We start from the raw sequence: 16,936 nt of genomic DNA, 5'->3' as shown, positions 1-16,936 counted from the left end.
GTATTCACTTATACCAATGAGAGTGAACAACAACAATCCGAATTGTAAACAAAGAACTCACTGTTTTCGAAGAAATCGTTCATATAATATACAATAATACATAGCGTTTATTTATTATAATATACATATTCACTGTACTTCGAAAAATAAAGAGAATACTCTTCTAATACTCATGTAATAATTAAAAATAATTAACTAAATTTATAAATAAAAAAAAAAAAAGACAAAGAAATAACCCTATGTACTAAAAAATAATTATGGAAAAGTTGAAATAATTAACAAAAATAAAATATTTATAATAATAATGTGAGGCTGTAAAATTATCCATATTTTCTTTCCTTTTCCCTTCCAAAATTACAAACTACCTACAAATGATAAAAAATAAGATGTCAATTTGAAGCATTTTAGTGCATACTGCCTTTGATAGCCATGTATTCCATGTTAGCCAAGTTGGCGAGAAACTGGCGAGAAACTTATAGCCGCAACTAGACACCAAGTTGGCCGCAAAAGTTGATACTTCCAAAGTTGATAGACACTTTTTGGGAAAGTTGGTGGCAAAAGTTGGAAATCCATAAATTGACGAAAAGTTGCATTCAATTGTCTCAGAAACCTGCATTCCAGTTGCGGCTCCATACTAGCGTCAACTTTCTCAGAAAGTTGACGGTAACTTGTAGCCAAAAGTTGCAAATGCTAAAGTTGTCGACAGCTTATCGTCAAGTTGGTCGCAAACTAATGAATACCAACTTTTGGATGAGAAACAAGGTTTATAAAGAAACGAAACTATATAAAAAATATAGATGTAAAACTATTATGCTCATACGAAAAATTATTATGCTGTATCATAATACTTACTAGGTGCGAAACACTCATCAATAAGATTTAATAACAATTACTTCCATACATTATAATAGTTGTGATGCGGCATAATAATTTTTCATAAGAGCATTATAATTTTTTGGATGCTTCCCTTCCGTTTTGAGCCAACATTTTTCTCCGTGTAAGAAAGAACATTACTGACTTTTTTAACTTCTCGCTCAGAAAATTGAAATTTTTCAAAAATTCGGGAAGTCATTGGTTTCGGTCCGATTTTCGAAAATCAAATTTCTATCAGATCTTGACGTTTTGAGGTTCTAGGAAGCTATTCTGACTGATTTCAAGATGATGTCCGAGTGTATGTATGCACGTACGTACGTACGCATGTAAATATATGTAATGTTTGAACGGATGAACCGATTTTGATCGTCAAGGTGGCATTCGGCGCGGCTTGTTAAATGCTGTAAGCTGTAAAAATTTGAACTTTATCGGTAGGGTGCGTTCGAAGATATTTCGAGCCTTAAATAATACAATAAGATTCATCTTTAATGTATTACGGCGTGATGAGCATACCACACCTTATAGATTAGAATTAAAATGGTTGTCAGTCAAATCCAGAAAAACATTTTTTAGCTATATATTTTTATAAATTGTTGTCTATTGTAAGCCTAGTTATTTAAGAGAAATGTTCTTGTTTTTAGAAGATGAATCTAGAAGATAGGCGAGAATCGCGATTAAAAACAACAATGTGAATTATTTAATCCCTAAGTTCTCAACATCACATCTAGAATATTCTTTTGTGATATCTGCGATACGATTATGGCAAAAGTTACCAGCCGAAGTGTTAGATGTAAGTTCTTTAGAAGTATTCAAAAAGAATATGTGTGAATATTCATTATCAATTGATCTATGATTCTATGTCACGTCTGTCTACATGTGCAATATTATAGAAGGCAAAACCAAAAATTGAAAATTATTAGATATGTGTATTATAGGTTGATATTACAAATAGGCCTTATTTAAATCTTATTTGTATCTTTTTTTATTTTATTAACTATTATTATGAATAAAATTCATTATAAATCTCTAAGTGAAAAAATTAATAATGAATAAATAATTAATATTCATTAATTATTGTTACTCTTCTTTTTCATTGTGTTTTATATCTAATTATTACAAGTATTATTTATAATATTATTATGTATATACAGTTTGTACACAAAATTTTTCTGTATTTAATATCTTGCCATTTGGCCTGTGCCTTGGCATTTAATATCAATAACTAAATAAATAAGTATTCAAAAACAAAATTTTTTCAAAAATGTTTTTTTTGGATAACTTTTAATTTGCTCGATGGATTGATTCCAAAATCTAATCAGCTCTTAAACTTTATAAGCCGCGTCGAATTCCACCTCAACCATCGAAATCAGTTCATTCGTTCAAGAGAAACCGTGAACGAAAGAATTAAAAAAAAATCGGTCTGTCAGTTGACCCTGCGGGCCAGCCCCAAAACTTCCCGCTGTTTTTGAGCTCAAGAACCTCGAAAACATTATTGTGAATAGCTTTTCAAGCTCTTCGAGCTCGAAAATACGTTTGCATGCTCTTGTTTTCGAATAAAAACGTTTTTTACCTTTTTTTCTCCAACGATATTTCTCAAACGAATAAACTGATTGAGACGGTTGAGGTGGCAATCAACGCGTTTTATCAAGTTCTAAAGTTGATCAAATTTTGAAATTGATTTATCGAGTCGATTTTGAGATATTTCAAAAAAACTAAAAAAAAAAAATTTTTTAATTCTTTCGACAACGGTTCCTCTTGAACGAATGAAGCGATTTTGATGGTTGAGGTGGCATTCGACGCGGCTTATAAAGCTCTAGAATCCAGTCAATTTTGGAATCAATCCATCGAGCACATTAAAAGTTATCCAAAAAAAACATTTTTGAAAAAACTTTATTTTTGGAATATCTCTGAACGAGCCCTACCGATCAAGCTCAATTTTTTAACAGCTTCAAGATATTGACAAGCCGCGTCGAATGACACCTTAAAGTTCAAAATCGGTTCATCCGTTCAAAAGATACAGGTATTTACATACGTACGTACGTACGTACATACATACATACATACACTCGGACATCATCTTGAAATTAGTCAGAATAGCTTCTTAGGACCTCAAAACGTCGACGTCTGATGAAAATTCGATTTTCGTAAATCGGACCGAAACCAATAACTTCCCGAATTTTTGAAAATTTACAATTTACTCAGCGGGAAGTTAAAAAAATTATTTCTATTTTTTTTTGAAATTTCTCAAAAACGACTCGATAAATCAATTTCAAAATTTAATCAGCTTTAGAACTTAATAAAACGCGTCGAATGCCACCCCATGCAGGAGCCGCCAGAGTTGAACCACAGGGCCCTACTTGGCCCAGCACTGGGGAACCTAGCTTTGGCACATCTATATTGGCCCATGCTTGGCTCAAGATTGGGTACTCAGTCTTGGCCATTACAATGATTACCCGGGCTTGAGCCAAGACTGGGTAACCTAGCCTTGGCCGTTCAACGGCAACCCAGGCTTGGGCCAAGACTGGGTAATCTAGCCTTGGCCATCCAATGGGGAGCCAGACTTGGGCCAAGACTGGGTAACCTAGTCTTGGCCATTCAATGACAACCCAGGCTTGGGCCAAGACTGGATGCCCCTGCCTTGGCCGTCCAATGGCAACCCAGACTTGGGCCAAGGTAGAATTACCCAAGTTTGGCTATACCTATGGTTTAATAAGTAGATCATATAAATGTATCAGTTCAACGTTAGTAGGTTCGTCCAGTAGCTATCGTTCGGACCCAGCAATCTGAAGGACGGCAGTTCGCGCCCGGAGCCCAGCAGAATTTTCACCGAGTTTTTTTCACATCATTTACCTCCTTCAGATAGTTTAAATGTTAATGATCATAAAATCTACGATGTTAATAATAATAAAATTTTTTTTTTAATTAAATTTATTCGTTTCCTCGAGGCATGGGCAAGGTCTGGCGAAAAAGTCAGGGCCAGGACTGGCAACCAAGCATGGGCCAGGTCTAGCAACCAGGTCTGGCCCAATGTTATCATTCCAGAGTCCTACCAAGGCTGGGCCAAGGCTGGCTTACAAGCTTGGGCCAAGGTTTTACATACTTGGGCCAAGCCTGCGCCAAGCCTGGGCCCGTCGTACTTTCCTCTCTGGGACCTCAACTGTCTCAATCGGTTAACTCGTTAGAAAGATATCGATGATGAAAGAAATAGTAAAAAACGTTTTTTCGAAAACAACGGCATACAAATGTATTTTCGAGCTCCCTGAGCTCGAAAATAGCGGGAAGTTTTGAGGTTGGCCCACAGGGCCAACCGATAGACCGATTTTTTTTTCATCAATTAAATTAAAAAAAAAATGTACATGTAGAAAATTTGAAAAACAAACGGTGCTATTTTTTGAAATATTTTTTTTCATCAAATTTATCGTTTTTAAAAAATTATTAGACCTCGGGTAACTTCAGCATTAAATTTTCCGAATACTTGTGACATAACTTTTGAATTACAATATAACGTTAGCATACCTCAGATTGTATTCAGTAAAATTTACTAAATATTTTTCTAATTATTTTAATCTCGTAAAGAAGATAATTAACTACTTCAATATATAAAAAACTATTATAAAAAAATTTGAAAATGATTTAATCACGAATAAATCAATCAAATATCCACATTCTAAAAATACATATCTCAGTAGTCATTGATTTAATATCTTAGCTAAATTGCATCATTTAATAACTCATCCATACTCATATCCCTACTATTAAAAAATAATCTTTTCAAAATAATTGATAAAAAAAAAGCAATAAATTATCCTAAAAGTAAACGAATTTTTGTAATTATACCAGATATTTATTCAGTTTATTTAAAAAAAAAAATTAATTCCATCACGTATGAAGCACGTGATCGTATCGTGGGCTAACCACATGCGTGTTGTCTGAGGTTCTTTTATGTTCTCGACTTGATAAAATAAAACTCGATTCTCGGATCTTAGATCTCGACTTACTATAAAATGTGTTGCGAGTTAAGGTGCAGTAATCGTATTTACGATGAAATTGTTGATTTAACAGAAAAAAAAAAAAAAAAAAACAACACCTGTACTTTTTTATTTTTGTACTTCATGTCAACACAATCAAACTTCCGGCATATATATGTGTGTGTACATGTGTGCTACGAGTGTATTGGTAAGTAATTTAGTCCAATGAAAAACTTAGTAATGAATTTAGTTGAGTCTACTGATACAAGAGGTCGCAGTGAGTCCTTCTACCCTCGATTAATTCTAGTTCCCTCACATGAATCTCTTCAGTCTTCAGTTATTTCTCGGCTGTTGGACAGAAATTTACACTACGGTGCCGCTACTTATACTTCCATAATAATAACAATCTATATTATTTACTCAAGTCTTCATTATTTATATTTGTGTATTAAATCATTCAATAAATAAATACTGTCTTCGAATACAATTAAGAAAAAAAATTTTTTAAAAGTTTTTTTTTAAACTTGACGTGAGTGATGTCATAGTGGACGGTTGTTTTTTTTTTTATTTTTAACTCATTATTTTTGGTACTTCGTCAGTAAATTTTGTAAAACGAGGAATATTTCAAAAATTAAAGGTAAGAATTTTTTTTTTTTTTTTTGTTTATTTTTTAAAGTAAATATTTTTTTGCTCGGGGCAACTAGAGGGCATTGAGTTTGCAAATATGATATTGATTTTTTTAATGGTTAGAAAGCGTAGGAGGGTCATTTTTTAAATAATTATTTTGATAATTAATTTTTTATTTTAATTTAAAAATTGTTTAGTTGGATTATGAACACTAATTATTATTATTATTGTTATTATTATTATTATTTTTAATATCGAGATTTAAATAAAATTTTATGTTTAAATTAAATAATCTTGTAAACTATAAATTTTATTAAAAAAATATACAAGGACTTTTTGTTCAAAATTTAAATCTTTATAAATTTGTATTCATTTATTTTTATTGTATTTATTATAGATCAGCGAGAATTTTAATTTTAAATAATATAGAGTAATGTGGGGCAAGTGTGCGCAGTGGGTAATTGTGTGCAAACCCATGCATTTCAGTCCGAAATGAATGGGTATGCGCACACTTACCCACAGCGCACACTTGCCACACATGACTCTACTAAATTCATAAAAAATCATTTATTTTTTTATTCTTTTACAAATTTGAATTCTAGAAAAAAAAAAAATCTATGAAAAATTTTTTAAAATAATTATGATAATTTAACATTTTTTACAAAAAAAGAACTTAATATTTTGCAACATAAAAATTTTATGTTCACAGTTTTTAATTTAAAAAAAAATTTTGTTTACTAAAATTTATTTATAATATGAAATATTTATCAAAAGAACTTATGTAAATCGAAAAGTTATCATCGTTGTTAGTGTACCGAATATTTGTTGATAATGAAAATAATAATAATTAATTTTAAAAAAATAACTTTGGAAATTTGCAAACAACGAAGAATATTTGGAGTAGATTATTTTAATAATTTATAGCCTGAAATTATAAATAATAAAATAATAAACATATTATATCTGAGTATATCTGTGATTTATGAGTATCGACAAATTATTAATCAAGCCAAGACTATTTAACGATTCAGAAAAAATTATTATACCCAATAAAGTTTTTCTTCGACTCATTTCCTAACACACACAATACATAATTATTTTTACTATACCGGCACCAAAAGTTCAAATTCCTGCCTTGATTAGCGGGGATAAAATCGTATTTTTTTGTATAAAAAAACAAATGAAGAAAATTTGGGCATGCGCCATTATTTTCCCTGAAAAACGAATCATACATGGCCGTATATGATTCAATTTTAACGGCACCTACACGGAGAAAAATATAGTAGTGGCTACTCTCTGGGATAGTACTGAGTACTTTCTGTAACGAAAAAAAATTAAGACAATACTGTATGCTATCTAGACTACATCCACTACTCTCTGGATAGTACCGAGTACTATCCCGGTCAATGGTGGATATAGTCTAGATAGCAGTGGATACAGTCTAGATAGCATACAGTACTGTCTGAATTTTTTTTGTTACAGAAAGTACTCAGTACTATCCCAGAGAGTGGCCACTACTACTTTTTTTTCCGTGTAGGTACCGTTAAAATTGAATTATATATGGCCATGTATGTAAATTGACCAAACATGCCCTATATATGCCGTGAAAACCGAATCAAATGTGGCTAAATATGAAAAATGGACTTATATGTCGTGAAAAACAAATGATATACAGCCATTAATGAAAATTGGGCAAACACGCCTCATATATACCGTAAAAACGAGTCATATGTGGCCATGTATGAAAATTTGTCAAATATACTTCATATATAGAGCATAGACGATTCATTTATGGCCAATTTTCATATGTGTTCCATATATGCTCTATACACGGAAAAACAAGTATCGTGACCAACATGATACAGTTTTCTGACTATCAAGATACTTGTTTAGCCATTTAGAGGTTAGTGCTGACAGCAATAGGATATTGAGTGAGACTAGAATAGATCGCGACGATAGCTATACAGATCGCACCTTTCACGATCCATTAGATCGTTTCAATCACAATACCGTTTGTTCCATGTATATGACCATAATCCATTCATTTTTCGCGGGTTTTGGAAACAGAGGCGAAAATTTAAACTTTCAAGTGCACATCGGTGAAAAACAGTATATACACCACGTTGGAAGGTAGGATGCACCAATTCGCGAGTTTGCCACCCTCGCCTTTAGTTCGAATAGGCAATTACATATACGCAGATTGGAATGTCCTAATATTCTCTGTTGGTATACAATATACTATTTCAATGTTTTCTGTATTGAAACGTGTTTGAATGCCTGTTCAGCCATTCAACACAAGTCACTTTTACACCCAATGCTGATTAGCGGGTTTAAAACCATCGGGCTCTTTCTTAGGGCAGGAAAGGTCTAGTATTTTACTTCGTTTCAGTCCTGTTAGTATCACCTTCGTTTATTATAAATTTGAGAATAAATATGAGCTGTATTCCCAGAGATTTGTACTTCTTGATCATTAGAGGTCCGTAAGATATGTCGAGGAAAAATAGTCTAAATTTGAAAAATTAACCAATTTATTATAATTAAAGAAATGAGAAATTAAATGTCAGTTCCTTTCATTAAGAAAAAAGTATGATAAGTTAGAAATTTATCATTCAAAAATTTTTGTTTAGATAGTTAAGGACAGGTCAAAAGTAATACAGTTGTGACCTCCAAATATGTATGTAATAATTCATTAATTGACTATAATCACTCTTAGAGCGGTACGCGCTTTGGACGAGTGAAAAATCGGAATATATCTATGTAAATTCGAATAAGTAGAACAATCATAATTATCATTACCGTAAATTTTTGTCGTATAATCAATGTTGGACGTATTAGCATACAATACCAAAAATTATGTGCTGTGTATGATAATTATGTGACAATAGAGCCAAATGTTGCATATGTCATTATAAATAACTGAATTATTAGTTTAATTTGTACACGCGCTATTGGATTTGAATTGTCTGGTTGTGACCTGGTCCAGAAATGAAGACTCAAAGTTTTAATGCTGATAATTATAATAGCATATTACACACCTATAGATACAATAGTGTGCATACAATTTTCCACCAGATCTGCACTTGAAAGTTTCAATTTTTGCCTCTGTTTAAATAACTTTCAATAAATTAGACTATGGGTTGCTAGATAATAAAGAAGTGTATTGAAATTTGGTACACGCACTCTAAAACCAAGTGTGTAGTCAAAATTAACACACTTGCCAAATAACATTGAAACGCCATAAGCAATCTATAGATATTTAATACACCGTGAAACGTGTTTTAAATGACTACAAAAAACTATATTTTCGCTTATGGCTTTGAACATAGAACACATTTAATATGTGTTAAAATAATACACTTGTAACACACTTGGTTTTAGAGTGCGGAGAAAAAAATTTTGTCAGAGTGACCATCCAATGTATTTTCAAATGACATATTATCAGAATAACGATTCGGTTACCTTATCTAAGAATACTTTCATGTTCATTTAATAGTCTGTAGTATCAGTAAGATAATGATATGTATTTGGTTTAGGATAAGTATTCATTTGTTTAATTTAAAAATACGACAAATAGCCGTTGTAGTTTCATTGTTATCAGTAACTGTTTTGCCAGCGTGAGGGTCCGAATTGCAAAATTGGCTTTACGATAGATCGTTCTCGGTTACCTAAATTACGGAGTTTGCGCAATATACGGCAAAAGAATACTTGGAAAATTACAGTTTTAACAGTAAAAACAATCTTTCCTGACTAAAAAGTATAAACTGCAACTCATAGTGTAATTAGTAATAGATATTATATAAATTATGGTATAAACTGCAACGTTTATAACATCGAGCTTGAAAAGATTGTTTTTGTGACAGACACTCGAAATGTACGACATTTCGCGCCTATAGCCGGCAGCTAAAAATATTAGATTAGATACAGATGGTAAGAAAGATACCTTATCGTTCTAATAGTGGCGTCATCAACGGATCTAAAAATATTTTTTGGTTACGTGTGCGATAGCAAATGACCAAAAAATATCAAAGTAACTCAACGAGCCATCTTATGACAAAATTTATCATCATATTCATACATTTACCCACTTCTCTCTCATTTTAAACAAATACTGAAAACAATCTTACCAAATATATAAACGCGGATCATAACCTGCCATTTATAAGCACTAAATGTAGTATATTTCAAGTATCTATCACAAAATCTAATGTATCTATTCAGTATACAATCGAGTCTAAGACGTTCGTGTGTTGGTACTCCAACTCCCACACTTCGCGTCTTAAATACGATCGCACTCGATAGATAAACTTCTATTTTACTATTAGAACTGTTTTAAGTATTCTTTTTTCCGTGTACCCTAATAGCCAAGTTGGCGATAAACTGGCATCAAACTAACAGCCGCAACCTATCGTCAAGTTGGCCGTAAAAATTGGTATCTTCGAAGTTGATAGACACTTTATGAGAATGTTGGTGACAAAAGTTGGCAATTCCATAAGTTGACGGAAAGTTTGCCTTCAATTTTCTTACAAACCTGCCTTCGAATTGCGGCTCTTCACTGGCGCCAACCTTCTCAGAAAGTTGGCGGTAATCTGTAACCAAAGTTGCAAAAGCTAGAATTGTCGACTACTTGTGGTCAAGTTGGTCGCAAACTAGTGAATACCAACTTTTTGACGAGCAACGTGTGCTACCAGGGTAGTCATATCAAAGATTTATATAACACCTAAAATAAGGATACGATCGTCATTTTGACGATCCTCTGAGGAAACTCTGCACGGAAAAAAATTTTTTGTGACCACAAGATAAGATAACTTACGGTAACAAAATTCTGCCTTAATATACGGATGACGAAGCATTCGTTCGGATTACAATGTTTTTGTAATGCTAGCAAATTTTTCGTTCAGCCAAGAAATGGTTTGTAACTGTAACAAAACTGTTGTGTTTCAATAAAAAAACTGATTTGTTAAAGTAACAGAATGAATTTGTAGCATTAACAAAAATTTTTGTAATTATAAGCTAAGATTACTTACGGTATCAAATATCGGCTTTAAAATATCATGATATTACTATAATAAACATCATGTGTTCTCATAAAAGATTTAATTACGACTTTTTAATTACGACACAAATTGATTTGTTACCATAAGCCAATCATGCTTGTCATTATAACAAAATCTTTCGTTATCCCGTCTACTGTTATCAGGACGAAATCCGTTTTTTCCGTTTGTATAGCTGAATTGGCTATATGGCTTATCATTAAGTAAGATGAGGATGCAGCGTATAGCTAGAATAGCAATACGTATATACTTTGACATTATATTTCTCTTCGTGTATGTGTTTTACGATAAGAGGTTTCATTCGAAGAAGAACGTAGACAAAATTATCAGCAAATTCCTCTTGAAGTTTGAAAATAAATAGGCATTTTCTTGCATAACCTTAAAAATATTGAAAATTAGCTGGGCTGAAAATAAGAATAAAAAAAACACGTTAATTAGGTATTGAGTGACCCCATTTATACATTACCTCGTATATTTCTATATACATTTACACGTAGAGGTTAATTAATAACTTACTGGAAAGTTCGAAATAGACTATTTTACTACCATTATCTACACTAACCGTACAGAGAGTGCTAAATTACTCTCGATAAGCTAAATTACCAATTTAAAATTTATTGACGTCTTTAGTTCCAATAAAGTATCAATTTTCTCTCTGATTACACGCCATGTCAAGCTAAAAAGTATATATTTACATTTTTGACTATCGTAATAATCAAAGTACGCAATGCATTCAATCGAACATTAAATAGCTCATTGACTCAAGATAAAGTCAATGTCAATGTCAATTCGTTCTCTTCAATCTAAAATTGTAATAATTTTTTTTATTTTACAATTTATTTCTTATACCGTTTTTTTTTTTTTTTTTTTTTTTTTCTAAGTATCACAACTTTTTTTTTTATTAATCTTCGAGTCAAGAGGCTATCACGCATCACGTGGCATGCGAATGAATAAATTTTTTTTAAATCATCAATTAACATATTTATGGGTATAGCGGAATAAAAACTAATTGTTCTTAAAACTATTATTAAATTAATTATAATCACAATTATATTTATGAGTATACCATAGATAAAAAAAACCGTTGGTCGTATGATTTTTTATTATTTCTCAGCAAATTAGCGAAGTTTTATAAATTAATATTTTTTTTTCCTATTGCCGCTACGTTTTGTTATTTATCACTACAGTCATTATTGGTTACTGTTTAATTAGCAATAAAGAGAGTTAAGAATACATTTTTCTAAATGGGTTAAAAATAACTTACAAGTGTTAAAATTAACGACAGTATTTTTATATTCTTTTAGGACTGATAACCCTGCACTCAGAAGGAGGGAGTTAATTGTCATTATTTTTGTGGAAGACGCAAAAATAAATATTCAAGTCAACAGTCATCTGTCAACCAGAGACGGAGGACAATTTTAATTTTATTTAAAAAAAAGATACCTTTTTTTTTGTTTCAATAAATTTAAATTTAATAACTTGCGGATTAACTTCAAGTTCAACTGGAGTTAAAATGGACAATACATTGTTGGCTGATAAGCCGACTCTAGTTCGACGTGTTTCTGATTTACTGAAAGGTAATTATTATTATTTTTTTTTTTTTCAAATAACTTTTTTCAATTTCAAGATTTTTCCAATTAATTACTAATAATTATTAATATTTTTTAATGGGTAATTGCGATCGGATAATCAGTGGGCGCCAAAGTATGGAGGGACCTATTTTTAGTTATAAAAAATAAAATTTGTATACTAACAGATAAATAAAAAAAAAAATTGCGGTCATAAGAAATATATATTTATAGATAATTTTATCAGCTTATGTGAGAAAAAAAATTTTTTGAAATTAGCATCATAAAATAAATAAGTGAAACTGGGACACGACGAAACATCTAAGCGAGTTATTAAATTTATTGGCTTTTGAGCAACTAAAATTTCTTATCTAATTCGGACAAATTTAATCACTTCATACCTCCGGGACTGTTAATCTCTGGTCACTTGATTATATTTACAAACAAAGTTTGGTGAAGACATCCGCAACGCGTGTAGATTCGAAATGAGTGAAGCAACGGCTCGACAGGGTTAAGCAGTGGAAAAAAAAACGGCATTAAATATCCGCGGCATTGTTGCATTAATTAATTATCGGCGATAATTAATCAATTTAACGGCGACGCGGATATTTAGGGCCGTTTTTTTCCACTGCCAGTGATGCGAGTCTGACCGGTCAGGTCGTTTTTAACCGTCACAAGACCATCAGCGGATTGTTCATAAAATGACGGACCCCCCCAACAGAGAAGTTGCATGTTTTGTAATTCAAATTTTTTTTGAAAATTTAATCAAAGTTGTTAAGAAAAATTGAGGGAAAAGTTTTATGATAATTGATTTCTCGATTAATTTTTAAATTAAAAACTGTTCAACTTAAAAGTTGTTTTTTCATCTATAAATAAAATTGAGATGATAAAAAATTAATGCAACTTCTCGATTGTGGCGACATCTTACTACATCAGCATAATTTTTATTGAATTTGTGTGAAGTTGGTTCAAAAAGTTAAAAATACCACACGATAAGAATACGGAGGGAATATAAATTTTCCCATCATTTAACCTTTGAACGGTAACCCTGGTCTGACAGACCGCTAATCAACTTTAAAATCAATATAAAACTCTTTTCAATATGGTTATGTTAAAATATGAATTAATATGTATAGTTAAGTCTGCGAAAGAATGGGCTTTTCTCCCGGGAGAAATGTAGTGGCCACTAAGCTGGGAGAAAAGCCCATTCTTTTGCAGACTTAACTAGGATTTAAAAATAAATTAAGGGGTTAGGGGTACTCAGGGGTATGAAAAAATGATGATTTTCAATAATTTTTTTTTTGTAGTTAATTACTTTATTTGACAAAAATAAAAACATAGCTTTATTAGAACACGTTTCGATTTGACTTCACGAAAATTTCAAAAAAAAAAATTAATAATTCAAAAAGTTATCGCTGTTTTTGTAGAGCCCGTTCCTCCCGAAGTCCTTTGCGGTGATCATCATAAGTCCTTGGAGATTCATCTAAAATCAATCGGACAAGAAAAATTAGTTTTATTAATAGATAATCTTGTGCCTGATCGAAGCTTTTTTTTTTTTTTTCGAAATTAACAAAATGGCGGCCTCAGGAAATTTTTTTCAAATTTTCGAGAAAAAAACCGACAGTTTATTGTTAAAAAAAAATCGAAATTTTGAAAAAAAAAAAAAATCCTTCGATCAGGCACGAGTTTTTAATGTATTTCAAAAGTACAATAAATTTTATTGAAATCTACCGAGCAGTTTTTAAGTTACAGTGATCACCAGTTCAGAAAACATAGTTTTGAGAAAAACGCATTTAAAGTTTTGCTATGGATTTATGTCGAATTATAAGAATTATTTAATAACTTACACTGAGTCATCTATTCCTGGACCATATAATAGCTCTTCAGCCGACATAGCAGCTTCCAAAATATCGATTTGCTGGTGCCTACGTTGCAATCGACCTTCTCGGGTGTTATCATTAGCGCGCTTATCTGCTACTTTGATACGTGCAGCATCCATTCTTTCTGCATACCGATGAGAATTAGGCCCACAATTAAGTCCTAGTGTATTCATCAAGACTAATAATGAATTTATACCCTCATTAAATATACACATAGCAACGTATGCAGCTATTTGTACGATAGTAAAACTAGTATTTACCGTTTTTGGGCATATTTTCCATACTAGTTGGTTAAAGCTTTCATTATTATTCTGATTGAATCCACCTACACATCTTGAAAGTAAATTTTCATTACTAAGATCTTCGTATATAGGCTTGATAGCTTTTAAAACATCAGAAGGTAAAGGAGAATAATCGTGAGAAAAGGTATCAAGCTCTCCTCTTGCTTCAGCGCGCTGGTAAGAGCACCAAGATTCTTCGCCTTTTGGACACATATCATGATTCGGTTTTTCATCACTCGAGCCGTAGTGATAAAAGGTTGCCATTATAGCAGATTTCATATTTTCAATAGAATCACAATGCCGGCGTATTGCTAAACCATAGTACACAGTTAGTTTGTCTATTAATTTTCCTGTGAGCTTACCTCGACCACCAAGACCTTTTTGTTTACTCTTCAGCGTACGTAATCGACTCCCCATCCGCTTTTGGACATGCCCTATACATTCCTTTTTATTTACAGTTGTATTTTCGTAAGGATCTGATTTTATAATTCCTGAATAGGTCTTGGAGTCACCATCACCAATATAGTTGGCATACTTAACTCCATATTTAGTTTCAGAATACGAAAACATTTCGACCATCGCATCCACCTCCATTTTCCCAGAAGACCCTTGATGATTAGCAGAACACACATCTTCATGCGATTGATACCATTCCTCGAACTCAACAGTATTTGTTTTTTTTTTCCAATACTCACATAGCTTACAATATGCACTTTTAATGTTTATGTCAAGAATCTTTCCAGTAAAATAACCCGAAAAGTCGGTTGCTTGCAGCTGTTTCTAGCTACCTGCTCTCGAATGCCACGTAGCACCCGAGCGTCCTTTGGTCATTGTTAAATAACTCGAAAAGAATTTGTCGGATTCACTTCAAATTTTCACACAATATTTTTAAAATATTATACTTTAAGAAAATGCAAAAAAAAAAAAATCGATTTTTTGAAAATTCTGACTACCCCTAACCCCTTAAGTTTATAATATCATTAAATCATGTCTTTTTCATGAAAATATTATCTTTTTCATGTTACATATGAACTGCTTCTCAAAAGTAAGAAAACTGAGTGTACTTCTAATGGCGGTCTGTCAGACCGGCATTACCCATAGCGTGAAAATTTTTAGGGTTACCATTTAAAGGTTAAAAAAAAAGATTGCGTCTAATCATCTCACTGTTTGTGGCTGAAAAAATTCTTAACTAAACGTTAATTTGTGATCAATAATTTAATGACGGTCACAAATCATCTAGATGTTACTGACCAAATTTTCGGACGGTTCAAAATGACGGACCCTGACCGATAAATTTGTGACATTTCGCATTTGAACAGGACCGTCGGCCCAAAGACCGTCTTGTGACCGAAACTCAAAATGAGGGTCATCGCATCACTAATTATCGCACCTTATGAAATAATAGTGCAGAGTCTAACTTCAGAAATTGGTGTCTTAGAAAATGCCTAGCGTTCGAAAATTGAACTTTCAAATACGGATTTCCATAAACAGTAATAATAATGATTGTTTTTTTGTTAACAGATGGAAGCCAAAGTACGCCATTGCTCTTCAACAATCCATCGATTCAAAAACTGCGTCACTGCTGCCAAAATCTTAATCTCTTCCCCTACTTGATCTATTCACTGGGGGATTCAGAAACGACAAATCCCGAAAAATTCACATTAACTCAATTAACCCGACGAATTTCAGAAAAAATATTTCCTCTTTACGCCAATGTCCACTCTTCCATACGTCAAAAAACTCCACATCACACGCATAACCTCAAATCTACTGCAACGGAAATTTTACCGGAAAATTTACCCAGAAAAATTACTTATGAATATTTTGAGAAAAATTCCATCAGGCAGACAGTTAAAAGACAGCGCTCATTATTATTAATCTACTCTATTTATCTCACACAAATAATTCTCGTAACTCAATTACTAACATTATTGAGTCTTATGTTTTATGGTAAATTTTCACCGGGTTTTATATTTTTATTCACCACATTATTATTACTCTGCTCTATAATAATTAAAATTTTCTTTGCGGAAAATCCTTCCCCGAGGAAGAGATTAAATCGAAGTAAGCGAAAAAATGATTAAAAAATTTTTTTTTGTGATCATTTAATTTATAAAAAATTTTATATTTTATAATATACTTTTCATTCATAAAAAAACATTTTTTTACGTCATTCTGCATTACAAATCATTATATTTTTTACAATTATTTAATTAATTAAACATTAAATCGCGATTATTTATAAATTAAAACTCATTATTTAAGAACAAAATGTATAATAGTGAAAAAAAAATTTTTTTCTTAAATAGATTTACCGCTCATATGTTAGAGGTTATGACAGTACCTCACTCTAAATATATAAAAATTTCGTAATTACAATAATTATAATTATTAATGTTATTGTTATTATATTTTTATAAGTTTGAATAACACTTTTGTGTATAGTATAAGAAATATATAATATAAGAAGTATAATAATTATCAATACATTTAGCTACAGTGAGAGATAATGGCAGATTATTATTATATTTATTATATTGTTATGTACCGCATAAGACTGAAAATTATTTTGTAAATACGCGATCAATATCGAGTATAAGTGAGTAGAAAAATATGTTTAAATGATGATAATGAATAAAAATTATGAAATACTTATTTATTTGTTTTTTTATTACTATCTTACTCCAT

The 16,936-nt window shown here is 31.6% G+C and overlaps 2 protein-coding genes across 3 annotated transcripts; one reads left to right on the top strand and one right to left on the bottom strand.

Annotated features, from left to right (window-relative positions):
• Nucleotides 1-5,149: 5,149 nt before the first annotated feature.
• On the top strand, nt 5,150-16,903 carry LOC130665380 (uncharacterized). Its single transcript, XM_057465725.1, has 3 exons — nt 5,150-5,478; nt 11,824-12,096; nt 15,770-16,903. The coding sequence occupies exons 2-3, from the start codon at nt 12,033-12,035 to the stop codon at nt 16,330-16,332; spliced, it is 627 nt and encodes a 208-aa protein (XP_057321708.1). The 5' UTR covers nt 5,150-5,478; nt 11,824-12,032; the 3' UTR covers nt 16,333-16,903.
• On the bottom strand, nt 13,342-15,347 carry LOC130665379 (uncharacterized). Of its 2 annotated transcripts, XM_057465723.1 has the most exons (3): nt 14,228-15,342; nt 13,935-14,145; nt 13,342-13,570 (listed from the first exon to the last, which is right to left on the bottom strand). In XM_057465723.1, the coding sequence occupies exons 1-3, from the start codon at nt 14,247-14,249 to the stop codon at nt 13,567-13,569; spliced, it is 237 nt and encodes a 78-aa protein (XP_057321706.1). In that variant the 5' UTR covers nt 14,250-15,342; the 3' UTR covers nt 13,342-13,566. The 2 variants fall into 2 exon arrangements, with proteins under 2 accessions (XP_057321706.1, XP_057321705.1); XM_057465722.1 differs by having other exon boundaries at nt 13,935-15,347.
• Nucleotides 16,904-16,936: the final 33 nt, after the last annotated feature.

The sequence above is a fragment of the Microplitis mediator genome, chromosome 3, assembly GCF_029852145.1.
Source record: "Microplitis mediator isolate UGA2020A chromosome 3, iyMicMedi2.1, whole genome shotgun sequence".
NCBI classification, from domain to species: domain Eukaryota; kingdom Metazoa; phylum Arthropoda; class Insecta; order Hymenoptera; family Braconidae; genus Microplitis; species Microplitis mediator.
This window is presented reverse-complemented; position numbering and strand designations above follow the sequence as displayed.